General features: G+C 25.0%; 1 protein-coding gene across 2 annotated transcripts in view; it reads right to left on the bottom strand.

The window, feature by feature from the left end:
- Positions 1-8,905: 8,905 nt before the first annotated feature.
- Positions 8,906-15,256, bottom strand: part of LOC117173098 — a 21,825-nt gene continuing 15,474 nt past the window's right edge. The window contains exons 3-4 of one of the 2 annotated variants that reach the window (XM_033361483.1): positions 9,829-10,917; positions 8,906-9,653 (exon numbers count right to left, since the gene is read on the bottom strand). In XM_033361483.1, coding sequence (XP_033217374.1) covers positions 9,559-9,653; positions 9,829-10,917 — 1,184 coding nt within the window. In that variant the 3' untranslated portion in view covers positions 8,906-9,558. Of the gene's footprint in view, positions 10,918-15,256 lie in introns of both variants that reach the window. The other variant, XM_033361482.1, reaches the window with a different exon arrangement.

Below are 15,256 nucleotides of genomic sequence, written 5' to 3'. Positions count from 1 at the left end.
TGTCTTTCAGCCAAATAATAAAGTTATTTAAAAAAACACACATTTTTTCGCGAAAAATTGCATATTTACATTTTCAGTAAAAAAATTAATTTTCAACAACAATAAAAAAACTATTTGTCAGCCAATGAAGAGATGAAATGGCTACTGGAGCAATGAATCTTCAACAACAAAAAATAATAATTTTCCAAAAAGAGATGAATTTTTAACTAAAATTATCGATTATCAACAAAGTACTTCAGCTTACAAACGTGTAGTTGAATTTTAAACAAAAAGTATAAACCTTTAACAAAATTCTTGAATTTTCAAGAAAATATCTAGAAGTTAACAAAAATATTATCAATCAAAAATGTAATAGTAAAATTTTAAGTTAAAAAATACGAATTTTTAACCAAAGAGATGAATCCTCTACAAAAAAGATTAATTTTTAAAGGAAAGGACTAATTTTCTATAAAAAAAGAACATTCTTAAAAAATGCGTGCATTTTCATCCAAATAGTTTACTTGTCATTTAAAAAACATTAAGGTTCAACGAAGAATGGAATAATTCAATGTTTAGTTGTGAACAGTAATTTTCAACAAAAAATAAAAAGTTCCAACTGAAATGATGAATCTTCAACCAAAATACAAATTTAAAAAAAAAGTTTAACTTTCAACTAATTAGTTAAATTTTAAACTAAAAACGTTAAATCTTTAAAAAAATTCTTGAATTATCAAAAAATAGTTCAATTTTCAAACAAAACAAAAATTTCATCTTAAAATGGAATACTTCAATTTTCAGTTTAAAAAAATAATATTAAAGAAAAAAATTAGAATTTTCAACTGAAATCATGAATCTTCAACCAAAAAAATAAATTTAAAACATATAGTTAAACTTTCAACCAAAGCGTATTTAATTTCAAACAAACAGTTGTATTTTTAACCGAAAAAGATGAATTTTCTTCTTAATTATGTTAATTCTTCTTAATTAATATCATGAAAAAAGACGAGTTTTCAACCAAATACCTGAATTTTCAACCAAAAATGGAATAGGTAAAGTTTCATATAAAAAAATTAATTTTCAAAAAGAAATACGAATTGTCATCCAACGAAGAGATGAATTTTCAATTACGATTATTAATATTCAATTATTTAACAGAAGAAATGAATTTTGAACTAAAAGTTGAATCATCAACAAGAAAGAACAATTTTTAACCAAAATTTTCTACCAAAAAATACGAGGTTTCAAACAAATGTATGAATGTTCAACTAAAAAAGATCAATTTTCAAGTAAAAATGCAATAGTTAAATTCAGCGTGACAGTTTTAATCAAAGAAAAAATGTAAATGAAAGCACTCAAAGTTAAACTCTTGAATTTTAAACTTTGAAAATTGAAGTTTAAAAGTTGCTGCATTCAGAAAAGTTGTATTTAAATGCTCAATACTTTATACTTATAAAATAAAAGCTACTAACACTTTTCAACTGAACAATTTGAAATTAAATGTAGTTAAACTAACAAATTTCGAATTTGAAACTTTTATAAATTTTACAATTTAAAGATTCAGATTCAGTTGTAAAATATAAATCCACGTTATCATTTTCAATGCTCTAAATTGAAGAATCAATCAATGAATTTAAACATGTTCAAAGTTATAAAATTTAAAAAAAATTTTAATTCTTATTACAGCTCGGAATTAATTAAAAATTGAAAATTCCTGTTTAAATAGGAAATTTTCATTCCTTTAGAAAAATTCCTTGTTCAAACCCAGAATTTTTATTCTTTTCGAAAATTCTCCATTTCAACTAATTTTAAAAATTAGAATTTTTCTGTAAATTTCCCTGTTCAAATTCATAATTTTAATTTTTTTTCGAAAATATCCCGTTTGAACTTAGAATTAGAATTCATTCTTTTGAAAAATTCCCTGTTCCAGCTCACAATTTATTTAAATTTTTAAAATCCCTGTTCCAAGAAAAACTATAATTCTTTTGGATAAATACCAGTTTCAACTCAGAAGTGTTAGAAATTTGAAAATTCCCTACTTCAACTCAGAATTAAAATTCTTTGGAAGAAGATCCTGTTCCAATTCAGAATTTTTTTTCCATTTCGAAAATTGTCGAGACTAGCTCCTAAATATTTAAAATTTGAAAATTCCCGGTTAGCAGTCAGAATTATTATTCTGGTTAAATTCCAGCTCCAGCAATAAATTGGTAAAAAATTGAAAATTCCCTGTTCAAATTAAAAGTTAAATTATTTTTATTTGAAAAAGTTTGAAAATCCTTAAATGCTTCGAAACTTTATTCCAAAATATTGAAACATCTACATGTTGTTTTACATTTTTTTTAAATATATATTTTTTTTAATTCTGCCAAATTTAAGAAATTTTCTCAAAATCTTCCAAATACATTTTTAACAATTTTGTAAATCTTTTTAAACATTTTCTTAAAATTATTTTATTAAAATGAAAAATGATTTTTAATTTTCCTAGGAAATGGTTTTTTTTCTTCTGAAGCCTGTCAAAATTCTTAAAAAGCTTCTACATTTTTTGTTCTAAATCTTCTAAAATCTCTATTTTGTTTTTAATTAGGCCGTGAACTATTTGCACGAAAATTTCGGTACGAATACCTGGATTTTTTGGTATATGTAGAAACTTCGTTTAAATTATTTCAAATAGAACAAATAAAATTGTAATTTTCCAAGTTTAATTTTCTGTTTATTTTTGAACTATTGATTCATAATTACTGATTTTACATGACAATTTTGAAGTACAATTCAATTTAAGAAATCATTAATTAATTTATATTCACAGTTGATCAACTAAAAATGTTCTTTTGATCAAAAACGTTCGATTTTAAAAGCTTCTACATTTTAATTGTTTAAGTCTTTAAAACTGCATTTTAAAATTCTGTAAATTGAAATGTATGCTTAAAAAATAAAAATCTACAATGAAAATTTTTTAAAGCAAAAGATTTTCGAATTACGCATTCTAAACTGATAATATCATAATTGAAAAAGATAAAAATTAAACTAATTATTGAAAAACGGTTATAATCAAAGTTGGAAGGATTTTTTTTCTACAAATTTATAAAATTCCCGGTAAAAAAATTAATTCACGGTCATTTCCCGGGGTTTTCTGGTCTCATAAAATTCCCGGTTTCCCTGTCCAGCGACCACCCTGTAAATTTTTAGATAAGGAAAATCATTTTTATTAAAAAATACATATTTTCATGAAAATCGACGAATTTTCAACTGATACAATTAATCTTTAACAAACAAACAAATGAATTTTGAACAAAGTAGTCCTTAAATCAAACAAGAAACTGAATTATAACTATAATGGTGAATTATAAAAAAGGTAATACTTGTTACTTCAATTAAAAAAGATAAAAATTTAAAATAAAAAACAGTTGAATCATACCTTTAAGACCACATGAGCGTAACCATAATTTTTTTTACATTTTTTTAAGACACAACTTACGTTAACACGAAATGCAATATCGAGTTGGAGATTTAGGAAATTAAATAAGAAGCTCTAAAAAACGTTTGTCTGGTCATAAATTCTTACAATTATAAAAAAAGTTTTGTGTTTTAACCATTTTTTGGGCTTTTTTTATAATTATAAAACAAAAATGTTTATCGGAAATTTTTATAATAAAAAATACAACAAATATATAAAAATTGTGTATCATAAAAAGTGTTATCAAAAAAAAACTTTAGTTATAAATTTTTAAAATCTATAAATAAAATTGCAGTTTCATCTCTAAAAATCAACTAACTTATTTGCTAAGGGATCGTCCACATATTACGTAAGATGTTTTCTTTTGTTTATATCGTTGTGTCCTTCTCAACTTCACAGCAATTTTATGCTCGTCTTTATTCAAACAAAAGAAAAACGTCTTACGTAATTTGTGGACGATCCCTAATGAAAAAAAAGAATGCTTACCAGTTTTTTTTTATCTTGTCAGCACTACAAATTTTGGAACACTCTGTAAGTCTAAATTCGCGTCTAAAGTAAAATTCTGCAGACGAAGGTAGCTCAAATAAAAGTATAATAAAAACATTATAAATTTAGATTTTCCTCTCTCCTTCAATTATTGTATCTTTTTCCCCTCACAGTTTCAAAACACTTCCGACATCATTGGTTGGGTTTTGTTACGTACATACCTCACAAGTGAAAATTGAGGAATTAAGTGCTACATTTCACTACAAAACCATTTTTTATTTTGTATGAAATAAATAAGAAAAATTAATTTTCAACTTACTAACAAGTAGTTGAATTTTAAGCCGAAAAAGATGAATCCTTAAGAAAATTGTAAAATTTTCAACTAAAATGATTAATCTTCAAATAAATAAAAAACAAATTTTTATAAAAGTAGTCCACCTTTCAAAAAAGTATGAATCTTTCACAAAATTGTTAAATTTTCAACCAAGTAATAAATTTAATAAACTAAAAAAAAAATCACTTAAAAATGGAATAGTTACATTTTCTTTTGAAAAAGTTAACTTTTAACTAAAATAGTTCAATTTTCAAACAAAAAATTTCAAACAAAAGTGGAATAGTTACATTTTCAGTCAGCAACTTTATTTTTATCTCAATAATCGAATTTTCAACATTTCCACAAAAATGCATAAATCTCAAACTAAATATTTGAATTTAAAAAAATACAGTTGAATTTTAGATTTAAAAAAATACGCTTAAAAAAAGGAATTGTTAATTTTTTAGTTTAAAAAATTAATTTTTCGTGGAAAAAAAAAGTTTTCAACCAAAAATTATGAATATTTAGCTCAAATGATGAATCTTCAAACTAGAATAGGTGAATTTAAACTAACAAAGATAAATTTTCAGCAAAAAATTGAATAGACCAATTTTCAGTTAAAGAAATTAATTTTCAATCAAAATTATGAATGTTTCGCTCAAAAATATTTGAATTTTCAACCAAAAAGATGAATTTTCAATTCATTTACATTATATAAATAATAATAATAATGAAATCAGTTATTAAATTAATTATTAAAGTGTAATCAGGAAAATTCATCAATCATTCTATTAATGGAGGAGAAGAATCTTGAAAATTTAAATTCAATCAGTATTTATTATAAATAATTAAAATATTACTTATCTAATTAACTCATTAATTCTTATAAAAAATACGAATTTCAACAAAAAACATGATTTTTTAACTAAAAAGATCAATTTAAAGAAGAATAATGTTTAAAAAACTTGTTCAACTTTCAAACAAAACGATTAATTTTTACCTTATTTGATGAAATTTCAATTGGAATAGTTCAATTTTAAACAAGAAAGATGAATTTTCAATTAAAAGGATGAATATTTTAATTAGAATAAATTCAGTTTCAACAAAAAAGAGAATTTTCAACACAAATGATAAATGTTCAACAATAACAATATTAATTTTCAAGAAAAAAGTTTAACTTTCAAGCAAGTTTATATTTATTTAATTTAATCATTAATTGGAATAGGTGAATTTAAACCTGAACTCAAATTACGAATTTTCTACTGGAATATATAATTCAATTTTTAATCACACAGATGAATTTTCAACAAAGAAGATTAGATCTATGAAAAATAACAAATTACCGACGAAAAAGACTATATTTAAACCAAAATCTAAAAAGTTAAATTTTTAGTTTAAAAAATTCATGCTACATTTTACATAAAGTAATTGAAGTTTCAACTGGAATAGTGGGATTTTAAACCAAAAAGATGAATTTTTAACTAAAATTATAAATCTTTCAACTGAAATAATTGAATTTTCAATCAAAAAGATTAATTTTCAACCAAAATAATAAATTTTCAACTAAAGTTGTGAATATCTAACTGGAATAATTTAAGTTTTAACCCAAAATGGAATAGTTCAATTATCAGTTTAAAAAAATTATATTTCAACGAAAAAGATGAATTTTCAACTAAAATGGTGAACCTTCCGACAAAAAAAAAATTATTTTTATCACGAGTTTAACTTTCAACCAAGTAATTAAATTTTCATTTAAAAAAATGGAATTCTGAAGGAAAAATCTAGTAGTTTCAACTTGAACCAAAAATATTACCATTTGTAATTTTTTTTAAACAGTTGTATTTAAACAAAAAGACAAAAATTTCAAACAAAAAAGATTAATTTTCTACAAAAAAATAAATAATTTTAAAAATCATAAATGAATTTTCAACTGAAAACGTTCAATTATCAACCAAAAATATAAAGTTTAATTTTCTTTGAAAAAAAATTAATTTCAAAGAAAAAAATGAATTATCAACAAAATAGCTCATTTTTTAACCAAAGAGATAAATTTGCAATTTAAATGATGAATCCTAAACTAAAAAGAATTGATTTTAACACGAGAGTTTAATTCTCAACAAAGTTATTACAATATTTAACCTGAAAGATGATTTTTTAACTAAAGTTGTGAATATTTTAATTTTTAACCAAAAATAGGATAGTTAGATTTTCAGTTTAAAAAAATGAAGTTTTAACCAAATTGATAAATTTTCAACTACAGTGTTAAATATTAAATTAGAATAGTTGAATCTTAAACCAAAAAAAAACATGAATTTTCAGGTAAAATTATGAAACTACAGCAAAAAAAAATTTTTTATCAAAGGAGTTGAACTTTTCACCAATTAATTAAATTTTCATTTCAAAAAAATTGAATTTTTAAGGGAAAATCTAGTAGTTTCATCTTGAACCAAAAATATTAACATTTTTAATTAAAAAAATAACAGATGTATTTAAAGAAACAAAAATTTCAAATAAAAAAGATTAATTTTCTACAAAAAAAAAAATAAATGATTTTAAACAAGATAAATGAATTTTTAAACAGATTCTTTATTTTTTAACTAAAAACGATAAATTTCGAACAAAAAAATATAAAGTTAAATTTTCTGAGAAAAAAAATGTATTTTAAAGCAAAAAACGAATTATCAACAAAATAGCCCCTTTTTTAAACCAAAGAGATAAATTTGCAATTCAAATGATGAATCCTAAACTAAAAAAAATTATTTTTAACAAAAGAGTTTAATTTTCAACAAAGTTATTAAATTTTTAACCAAAAAGAGAAATTTTCAATTAAGGTTGTGAATATTTAACTGAAATACTTTAATTTTTAACCGAAAATAGAATAGTTCAATTTTCAGTTTAAAAAAATTATTTTTTAACCAAATTGATGAATATTCAACTACAATGCTAAATATTAAATTGGAATAGTTGAATCTTGAACAAAAAAAAAAAAGAATTTTCTTGTAAAATGATGAAACTTCAACAAAAAAATCCATTTTTATTAAAAGATTTGAACTTTTCAACAATTAATTAAATTTTCATCACAAGAAAATTGAATTTTGAAGGAAATATCTAGTAGTTTCAACTTAACCAAAAATATTAAAATTTTTAATAAAAAAACAGTTTTATTTAAACAAACAAAAATTTTAAATAAAATTAAAATATTAAAAAATATTCTTTAATTTTCAACTGAAAACGATCAATTTCCAACCAAAAATATAAAGTTAAATTTTCTGTGATAAAAATTAATTTCAAATCAAAAAACGAATGATCAACAAAATAGCTCATTTTTCAACCAAAGAGATAAATTTTCAATTCGAATTATGAAACCCCAACCAAAAAAATTTATTTTCAACAAAATAGTTTAATTTTGAACAAAGTTATTATATTTTCAATCAAAAAGAAGAATTTTAAACTAAATTTGTGAATATTTAACTGAAATACTTGAATTTTTCATCGAAAAATTTAAGTTTTCAAAAAATTTTCAATTTTCAGTTTCAAAAATGATATTTCAACTAAATTGATGAATTTCCAATTACAATGATGAAGCTTAAAAATATATATATTTTTATCAAAATGGTTTAATTTTCAACCAAGTAATTAAATTTTCATTCCCCAAAAAATTGAATTCTGATGGAAAAATATATTAGTTGACACTTGAACCAAAAAATATTTTAATTTTTAATAAAAAACAGTTGAACTCAAACAAAAAAAAAAACGACTTTTAGATTAAGAAAGATTAATTTCCTACAAAACAGAAATAATTTTAAGCAGAATAAATGAATTATCAAACACAAATATAAAGTCAAATTTAATTTTTAAAAAAAGTTAATTTTCAAGCAAAAAACGAATTACCAACAAAACAGCTAATATTTCAACCAAACGGATAAATTTTCCATTCAAATTATGAATCCCCAACCAAAAAAATTAGTCTTCAACAAGAGTTTAATTTTCAACAAAGTTATTAAAGTTTCAAGCAAAAAATTAATTTTTAACTAAATTTGTGAATATTAAACTGAAATACTTGAATTTTTAACCGAAAATTTTCAGTTTTCAATTTAAAAAATTATGTTTCAACCAAATCGATGAATTTCCAATTACAATGTTGAATCTTCAACAACAAAAATATATTTTTATCAAAAAAGTTTAATTTTCAACCAAGTAATTAAATTTTCATTCCGAAAAAATTGAATTCTGAAGGAAAAATATATTAGTTAATACTTCAAGCCAAAAATATGTTCATTTTTTATCAAAAACAGTTGGAACTCAAACAAAAAAACGACTTTTAGATTAGGAAAGATTAATTTTCTACAAAACAGAAATAATCTTGAACAGAATAAATGAATTATCAAACACAAATTTAAAGTTAAATTGAATTTTTTTTTAAATTAATTTTAAAGCAAAAAATGAATTTTCAACCAACCAGTTAAATAAAGTGATATAAATCTACTATTGCCAATAAAAGAATCATTATTATTCAATTTTATATTGCAATTTAAAAAAGCACACTTTCGAAAAAAATTCCTTAATTAAAAAAAAAATCCCTGAAATTTCTAGATTTTCCAGGTAGGGTAGAAACCCAAGAAAACCTTTAGTTGTTCTCTTAAATTCTAAACTAAACCTAGAAAAAATAGCCAATCTTCAATATAATGTCGGCACAGCCTCATTTATTATATTTTCTATATATAAAAATATTCTCATTATTTTTCGATTTGACAATGGATAAATATTCACCGAGTCTTCTCAGCGATTTTAATACAATTCTCCACAACTACAAATCAAATCCCGAAAATAATATTTCATACAGCCGCGACTGTACAAAATAATCAACAAATCTTTCATACTTTCCTACTTTGCTACTTTTAGTGGATTCTGAAAAACATAATTCGTATTTCAACAACCGATTACCGAAGATTTTTCAATGACACAGAATTCACGTAGCATGTCATAAAAAATAAACTTCAGACTAATCCCTTGACAAGCCTTTAATTAGACTTTAAAGAGAAAAAAAAAACAATACGAAATATGTAGTACGTGAAGCCTCGTCACTCTTGCATTCAACTATTCGAAACAAGTTCAATGCAACTGAACAAATAAAACAGAATAAATGAAATTCATCACTAATTTTTCATCACTCACGTATTCCACGCACCAGAAACCGTCTCTGATTAAAATTCAAGCACTTTTTCAACTTCATCCACTCCCTTTTTTCATCTCTTGACCGACTGTTTGATTGGCAAACTGCTAGCGGGATTCCGCATCTTTAAAGCCTGCATCCTCCTTGCCTCCAGCTTCATCTTCGCCTCCCGCCTCTTCCTCTCGATTTCTTGTGGTGTGCAAAGAACAGTCTGCGACTCAGCTGTCCTTTCGTCTTGAATTCGAACGGATCTGTTAAGATTAGATAGCTGGAGATTATCAAAATTATTTCCCATTATCATGCTCTCCTGGGACGATCCAAGGGCCTTGCTGCTCAAATTTCCCACGCTCCTATTTCCCATGCTCAAATTTCCCACGCTCCTATTTAAAGTTGTATCGGAATAGATTTTGCACTGGAATGACTTACCAACTAAATTCCGTTTACTCTCGGCGCCCGAATTATTGTTAGTTTCTTTATTATTAATCGAGGCACTCGAGTTGATCGGTTCGTTGCGAAACGGCTCCGAGAGGGACTTTGTCTTGAAAAATTTCCTGGGTGATATGTGACTCTCCGGCTTGATATCGTGTTTCTGGACAAAGTCCTTGGTGAGATTTTTCACCCCATTTCTACTATGATGCTCGAAGCTTTTCGTTTTCACCAGGGATCGTTCACTGATCGAGGCGAGTTTTGGCGAATCCAAAAACGAGCGCGATCTCCCGGATCCAATTTTGACGCTCGTATTATTGCTGTTGCAGGAAAAGAGAGACTTTTTCGATAAGAGATCGGTGTTTCGTATTTGCAAACCCTTGAGTTTGCTGCGAGGACCACCGTCATTCTTCAATTCGGAACTGAAATCAACTTCCTCGAATTGTGACAAACACTCGTCAAAAGAATCGTCCGGAATGTATGTGCTTTTCGGAACTGACAATGACTTTGGAGGCTCTTTTTCCTTCTCAAATGGCACTTTCATCAAATTGTGCAGACCCTCGATTGTCCGGATACTCGGATTGTCATTGGAGGTCGACTCATTCTCTTTGCCGCTGAACAAAATTGCCGAACTTTCAGTTTTCTCCTCTTTGAGACGTCCAAAAAATTCCTCCTCAACCTGCTGACTAAAACGGACCATCGAATCGTCGATTTCGTCATCAAACAAATCGTTTAGATTTGTAATGTTTCGTTTCTCAGAAACAGTATCCATTCGTGTTTCATCCACTTGATAGACGAGCCGCATCTCCGTATCTTCGGAAGATTCTAGCACCTTTTCGGAATTATTCAAATTTTCCGATTCAGAGGGCCATTTATCACTGGTCGACGGCTCCGGCTCTTTTTCCGGTTTCGGCAAAACTGGAGGATTGTTAAATTGTTCAAAGTTTGCTATGAAGACATTTACATCTCTCTCCTCCTTTTTGAGCTTGACTTTCCAAGGAGCGTACATCAATGGAGAATCGGAAATTCGTCGTTTTTGCAAATTTGCTGTTCGCTTTGGTGTCCTATTGGCGCCCGTCGAATTATCCCCTACGAAAATCATCAAAGCAGAAAAAAGGAATTACAAAAAATTCCCAGAAGATATTGATCAAGGATGTACAAATATGTACAATCAATCTCAAAAGTTGCCTATCCTTGAAATGATTGATAAAATTGATAACAATAGGGTAGGGTGGGGCGAGATAAGCATAGAAAGTAAAACGTTATATATACTCTACAAACCTTTTTTATTAAAATTTGGCCAAGATAAAAGTAACTAAAAAAGTATATGCGGAATTAGAGACGATAATAAAGAACTAGCCCACTTGGCTCATATCGCCCCATGTCTGGGGCGGAATGGGCCACTTAATTAAATGATTTATTATATATTATTTATAAGTAAAGGTATTGGGAAGTTAGAGTATTTTAAAGCGAAAACATATCATACACATATTTTTCCAAAATTGAACGGTAAATTTGTTCTAGTTGTATTGACTTTATATGTCTTTTGTCATGTTGAGCCGTTACAAACTCTTAAAAAAATATCAAGAAAGTGGTTTATTTATGTAATTATTGTGAAAATGACACGGCGGATTTTTCTAATAGTGTTTTTCTGTTTTTTTTTATCGAATCATTTCCATTAATTATCGCTCCGGTATGACAATCAGGTTATAAAACTGAACTCAGAAAACACCCGAAGACCCCGAATAAAAGAGTTAGAAGCTTTTTAATAATTATGATTTACAAATTTTTAAGGTAAACTGAATTTTGTTGGGGTGTGAAAAAAAGTTCTTAAAATTCATAAGAAATTTTTAAATGATTGTTTAGTAAGGAATTACAAGAGAAAATCGAAAAAAGATAGCAAAACATTTTGAACTATTTCCTAAAATCTTTAAAAATTGTAAAAGATTTTAAAGCATAATTTTGCTATATAACATAATTTTAGAAAAAAATTTTGAATAAGTTTAAGAGATATTCAAAAGTTTTGAAACGATTCAAAAATAATTAAAACTTGTAAAGAGTTTTTAAGAATTTTGTCAAGTTTCACGAAAATGAAAGACATTTTTTCAAGTTCCGAATAAAAATTAAAATAATTTTTTATTTCGCAAAATAAATTTGAAGAGATTATTTTTAAAGATTTTGGAATATTTCAAAAATAGTCAATGACGAATCAACAAGATTTTAAGGCAATTTTTTTAATATTGCAGAATAAAAAAAAATGCAGGAAAAATTAAAATAATTTTTAGAAATTAGAAGGTTTAGAAGGCCTGACAAGATTGAAAAAAATTTTCTTATATTCGTGTGCAAATTTTAAATACTTTTTTATTTTGAAAAATGAACTTTAAGAGAAAATTGAAAAAGGGTTTTAAACATAACAAACGACTTTCTAACATTTCTAAAAATAGTTTAGAAGATTTTAAAGCGAAATGTTTTAATTTGGTAAGATTGCAAAATAAAAACAAACAAAAATTGGGTAAATTCAAGAAATATTTAGTAGAATTTAAAGGAATTTCGAAAGTTTTCAAGAAAATAAACAAATTGTCTTAAAATTGTTGGGAAAATTTAGAATATTGTAAGGTTTTTTTAAAAAATGGAATGATATTTAAAAATTTTGAGAAAAATTCGTGTCAGTTGAAAATCTTTAAAAAATTCTAGATTATATTTTGACAAGTCTGAAATATTTAAAAATCTTTTAAATTTTCTCAAGAATCTTATGAAAATTATATTTACATAAAATTAAAAACAAGGTGATAATGCTTATTTTTTTGTTCTCAATTCTCAGAATTTAATTTCAATATGGATTTATTATAGCACTTCGAAAAATAATTTTTGAATCATTTGAGTGTTGAAAAAGATTTAAAAATATTCGTTAATGTTCTTTCTTTAAGAGTGACATAAAAATTTTGAAATATTTTCGCTTCGTTACAAAGTCTAATTGATTAAAAAAATATCACATTTAAGAGTTCGTTATTTCATTGTGATAGAAAACAATATTTTAGGATTTATCATATTGCTTGTTTATCAGCTATAGATATAATAATTATATTTATTATATAGTAGCATTATATTTTAAAACGGCAATATAAAAAAATAGTTCCTTATCAATGTATATCAAAGTGTATGAATATCCGGGACAAACACAAAATACCGAAAAAATGAATAACAAAATCATAAATTAGCAAGAAAAAAATTGCCGAATTATAAAATAAACGAATGGTTAAATTCCCATAAATATTTATATTCCTGAAATTTATGCTTGACGAAACTTAAAATTTCCGAAAATAATTCATAAATTATTAATTAATCATTAATTAAATTGTTTGTCTTATTTATAATTATATTAATAGCTCATAAATTAATAATCAATTAACTATGTTCAGCAGTTCTAAATTTCGAGAATTGAAATATTTGTTTGAATTTAATAACTCGTTTATTTTACAAGTCGGTTTTCAAGTCGGTGAATTTTAGTTTCGGATATTTTTAAATTTGGGTTTTTTTTTCTTTGACAATTAACGATCTTCTCGTTATTTGAAATTTGGAAAATTTTATACTTTAATAATAATATATATGTTTAGCATTTTTTTGTATTCATTTGTGTATTCATAATTTTTAAAAAAATTTATAAGTTCTAAATATCCATGTAGTTTTTTTTTTGCTTGTTTGAATAATTTCAATTACGCCGCTTTTTCTTATATTAAAAAAATAATAATAAGTAGGTACATAAGTCTCATTTAATACCTGACTCTACACTATGAAGAAAAAATGATTTTAAATGGTTTTTCATGTTTATTTTGTAATTTTTATGCATTTTTCCTATGGTACTGCATGGTTTTGTAGGATAAAGTTACTACTAGCGCCGCCGCACGGCCGTTTTCAACTCTCGTGACACATTTTTTGAATTGGGCAGTACCGTGGAAGCGTAGAAACACCCTCCTGATCCTAAACTACTGACTACTACACTGAAAGGTTAGATTAATGCACATGAAGAGGTGGCTCATTCCGCCCCAGAAGAGTGACCCATTCCGCCCCAGAAGAGTGACCCATTCCGCCCCATATGACACTTTTTAGTAAAATCAAAATTTTACCTATTTCGGTTTTACCATTGTATATCAATCTGTTGAAATCTTAAGGTTTGATAAATAAGCTATCTAAATAACCACTGGAAAAAACATCTAATATGTAATTTTACACATTCTTGAACTTTCTAAACAAATGCAAAATAGCAGAATACAGGTCTGGAAATTTTTATTTTTATTTTTTCCAAATTTATTCAACATTAGGCGAAAATTTTTGTGAAAAGAAGTTTGATAACGTTCTTCCTAATATTAATACAAAATAATTCAGGTTAAAATTGTTTATCAGAATGTCTACCCAAATCCTGGAAGAAAATTCGGTGACAATTCCAGGTTTATTTCCAGGTATCTCAAATTTTTCCAGGTATAATTTTTCACAGTACGGAGCCAGTCAAATAATATTTTTCTCCCCAATTTTTAAGGATTCAATTAATTTAAAGTAATTATAAAGTAATAAACAATAAAGTAATATTAAAAACATAAAAATGCATTTCTTGAATTTGTCTCTGTACCAAATAGTTCAATTTTAACTGAAAAAAAATCAATTTTTCAACAGAGTTGAATTTTGAACTAAAAAATATCAGTTTTCAACCAAAAATGAAATAGTTCAATTTTCAATTAAAATAATTTTCCACCAGAAAAAGCAAATTTTCAATCCAACTGAATTTTTAATGAACCGAATTTTTAATTAAAATGATAAATCTTCAACTGAAATAGATACATTTTTAACCAAAAAGATTATATTTCAACAAAAGAGTTTAAATTCCAAACAAGTAGTTTTATTTTCAACGAAAAAAGATAAATTTCCAAACAAGATTCATTTTCTACACATAAAAACGATATTTCAACAAAATGCATGAATTTCAAAGAAATAGTGGAATTTTGAACTAAAAAATAAAAAATTTCAACCAAATAGTTTAATTTAAAACTAAAAAAGATCCGTTTTCATCCATAAATGTAATTGTTAGATTTTCAGTTTAAAAAAAAATTAATTTTCAACAAAATAGTTCAATTTTCAATTTAAGTGATGAATTTTGATTATTTTCAACTATAATGATGAATTTTTAACAGAAGTAGAGGAATTTTAAACCAAACATTTTCAAACAAGATGATAAATTTACAAATAAAATTATGAGTACTGGATTGGAATATTTGAATTTTCAACGAAAACTATGAATTTTGAAAAATGTGGATTAATTTTCTATAAAAAAAACAACGATTTTTAAACAAAAGACATGCATTTTCCACAAAATAGTTAAATTTCGAAACAAAAAAGATCAATTTTCGAACAAAGAGTTGAATTTTCAACTAAAAAA

Source organism: Belonocnema kinseyi, chromosome 5 (assembly GCF_010883055.1).
Source record: "Belonocnema kinseyi isolate 2016_QV_RU_SX_M_011 chromosome 5, B_treatae_v1, whole genome shotgun sequence".
NCBI lineage: Eukaryota > Metazoa > Arthropoda > Insecta > Hymenoptera > Cynipidae > Belonocnema > Belonocnema kinseyi.
The sequence above is the reverse complement of the archived record's forward strand: the minus strand, read 5'-3'. Positions and strand labels throughout refer to the sequence as shown.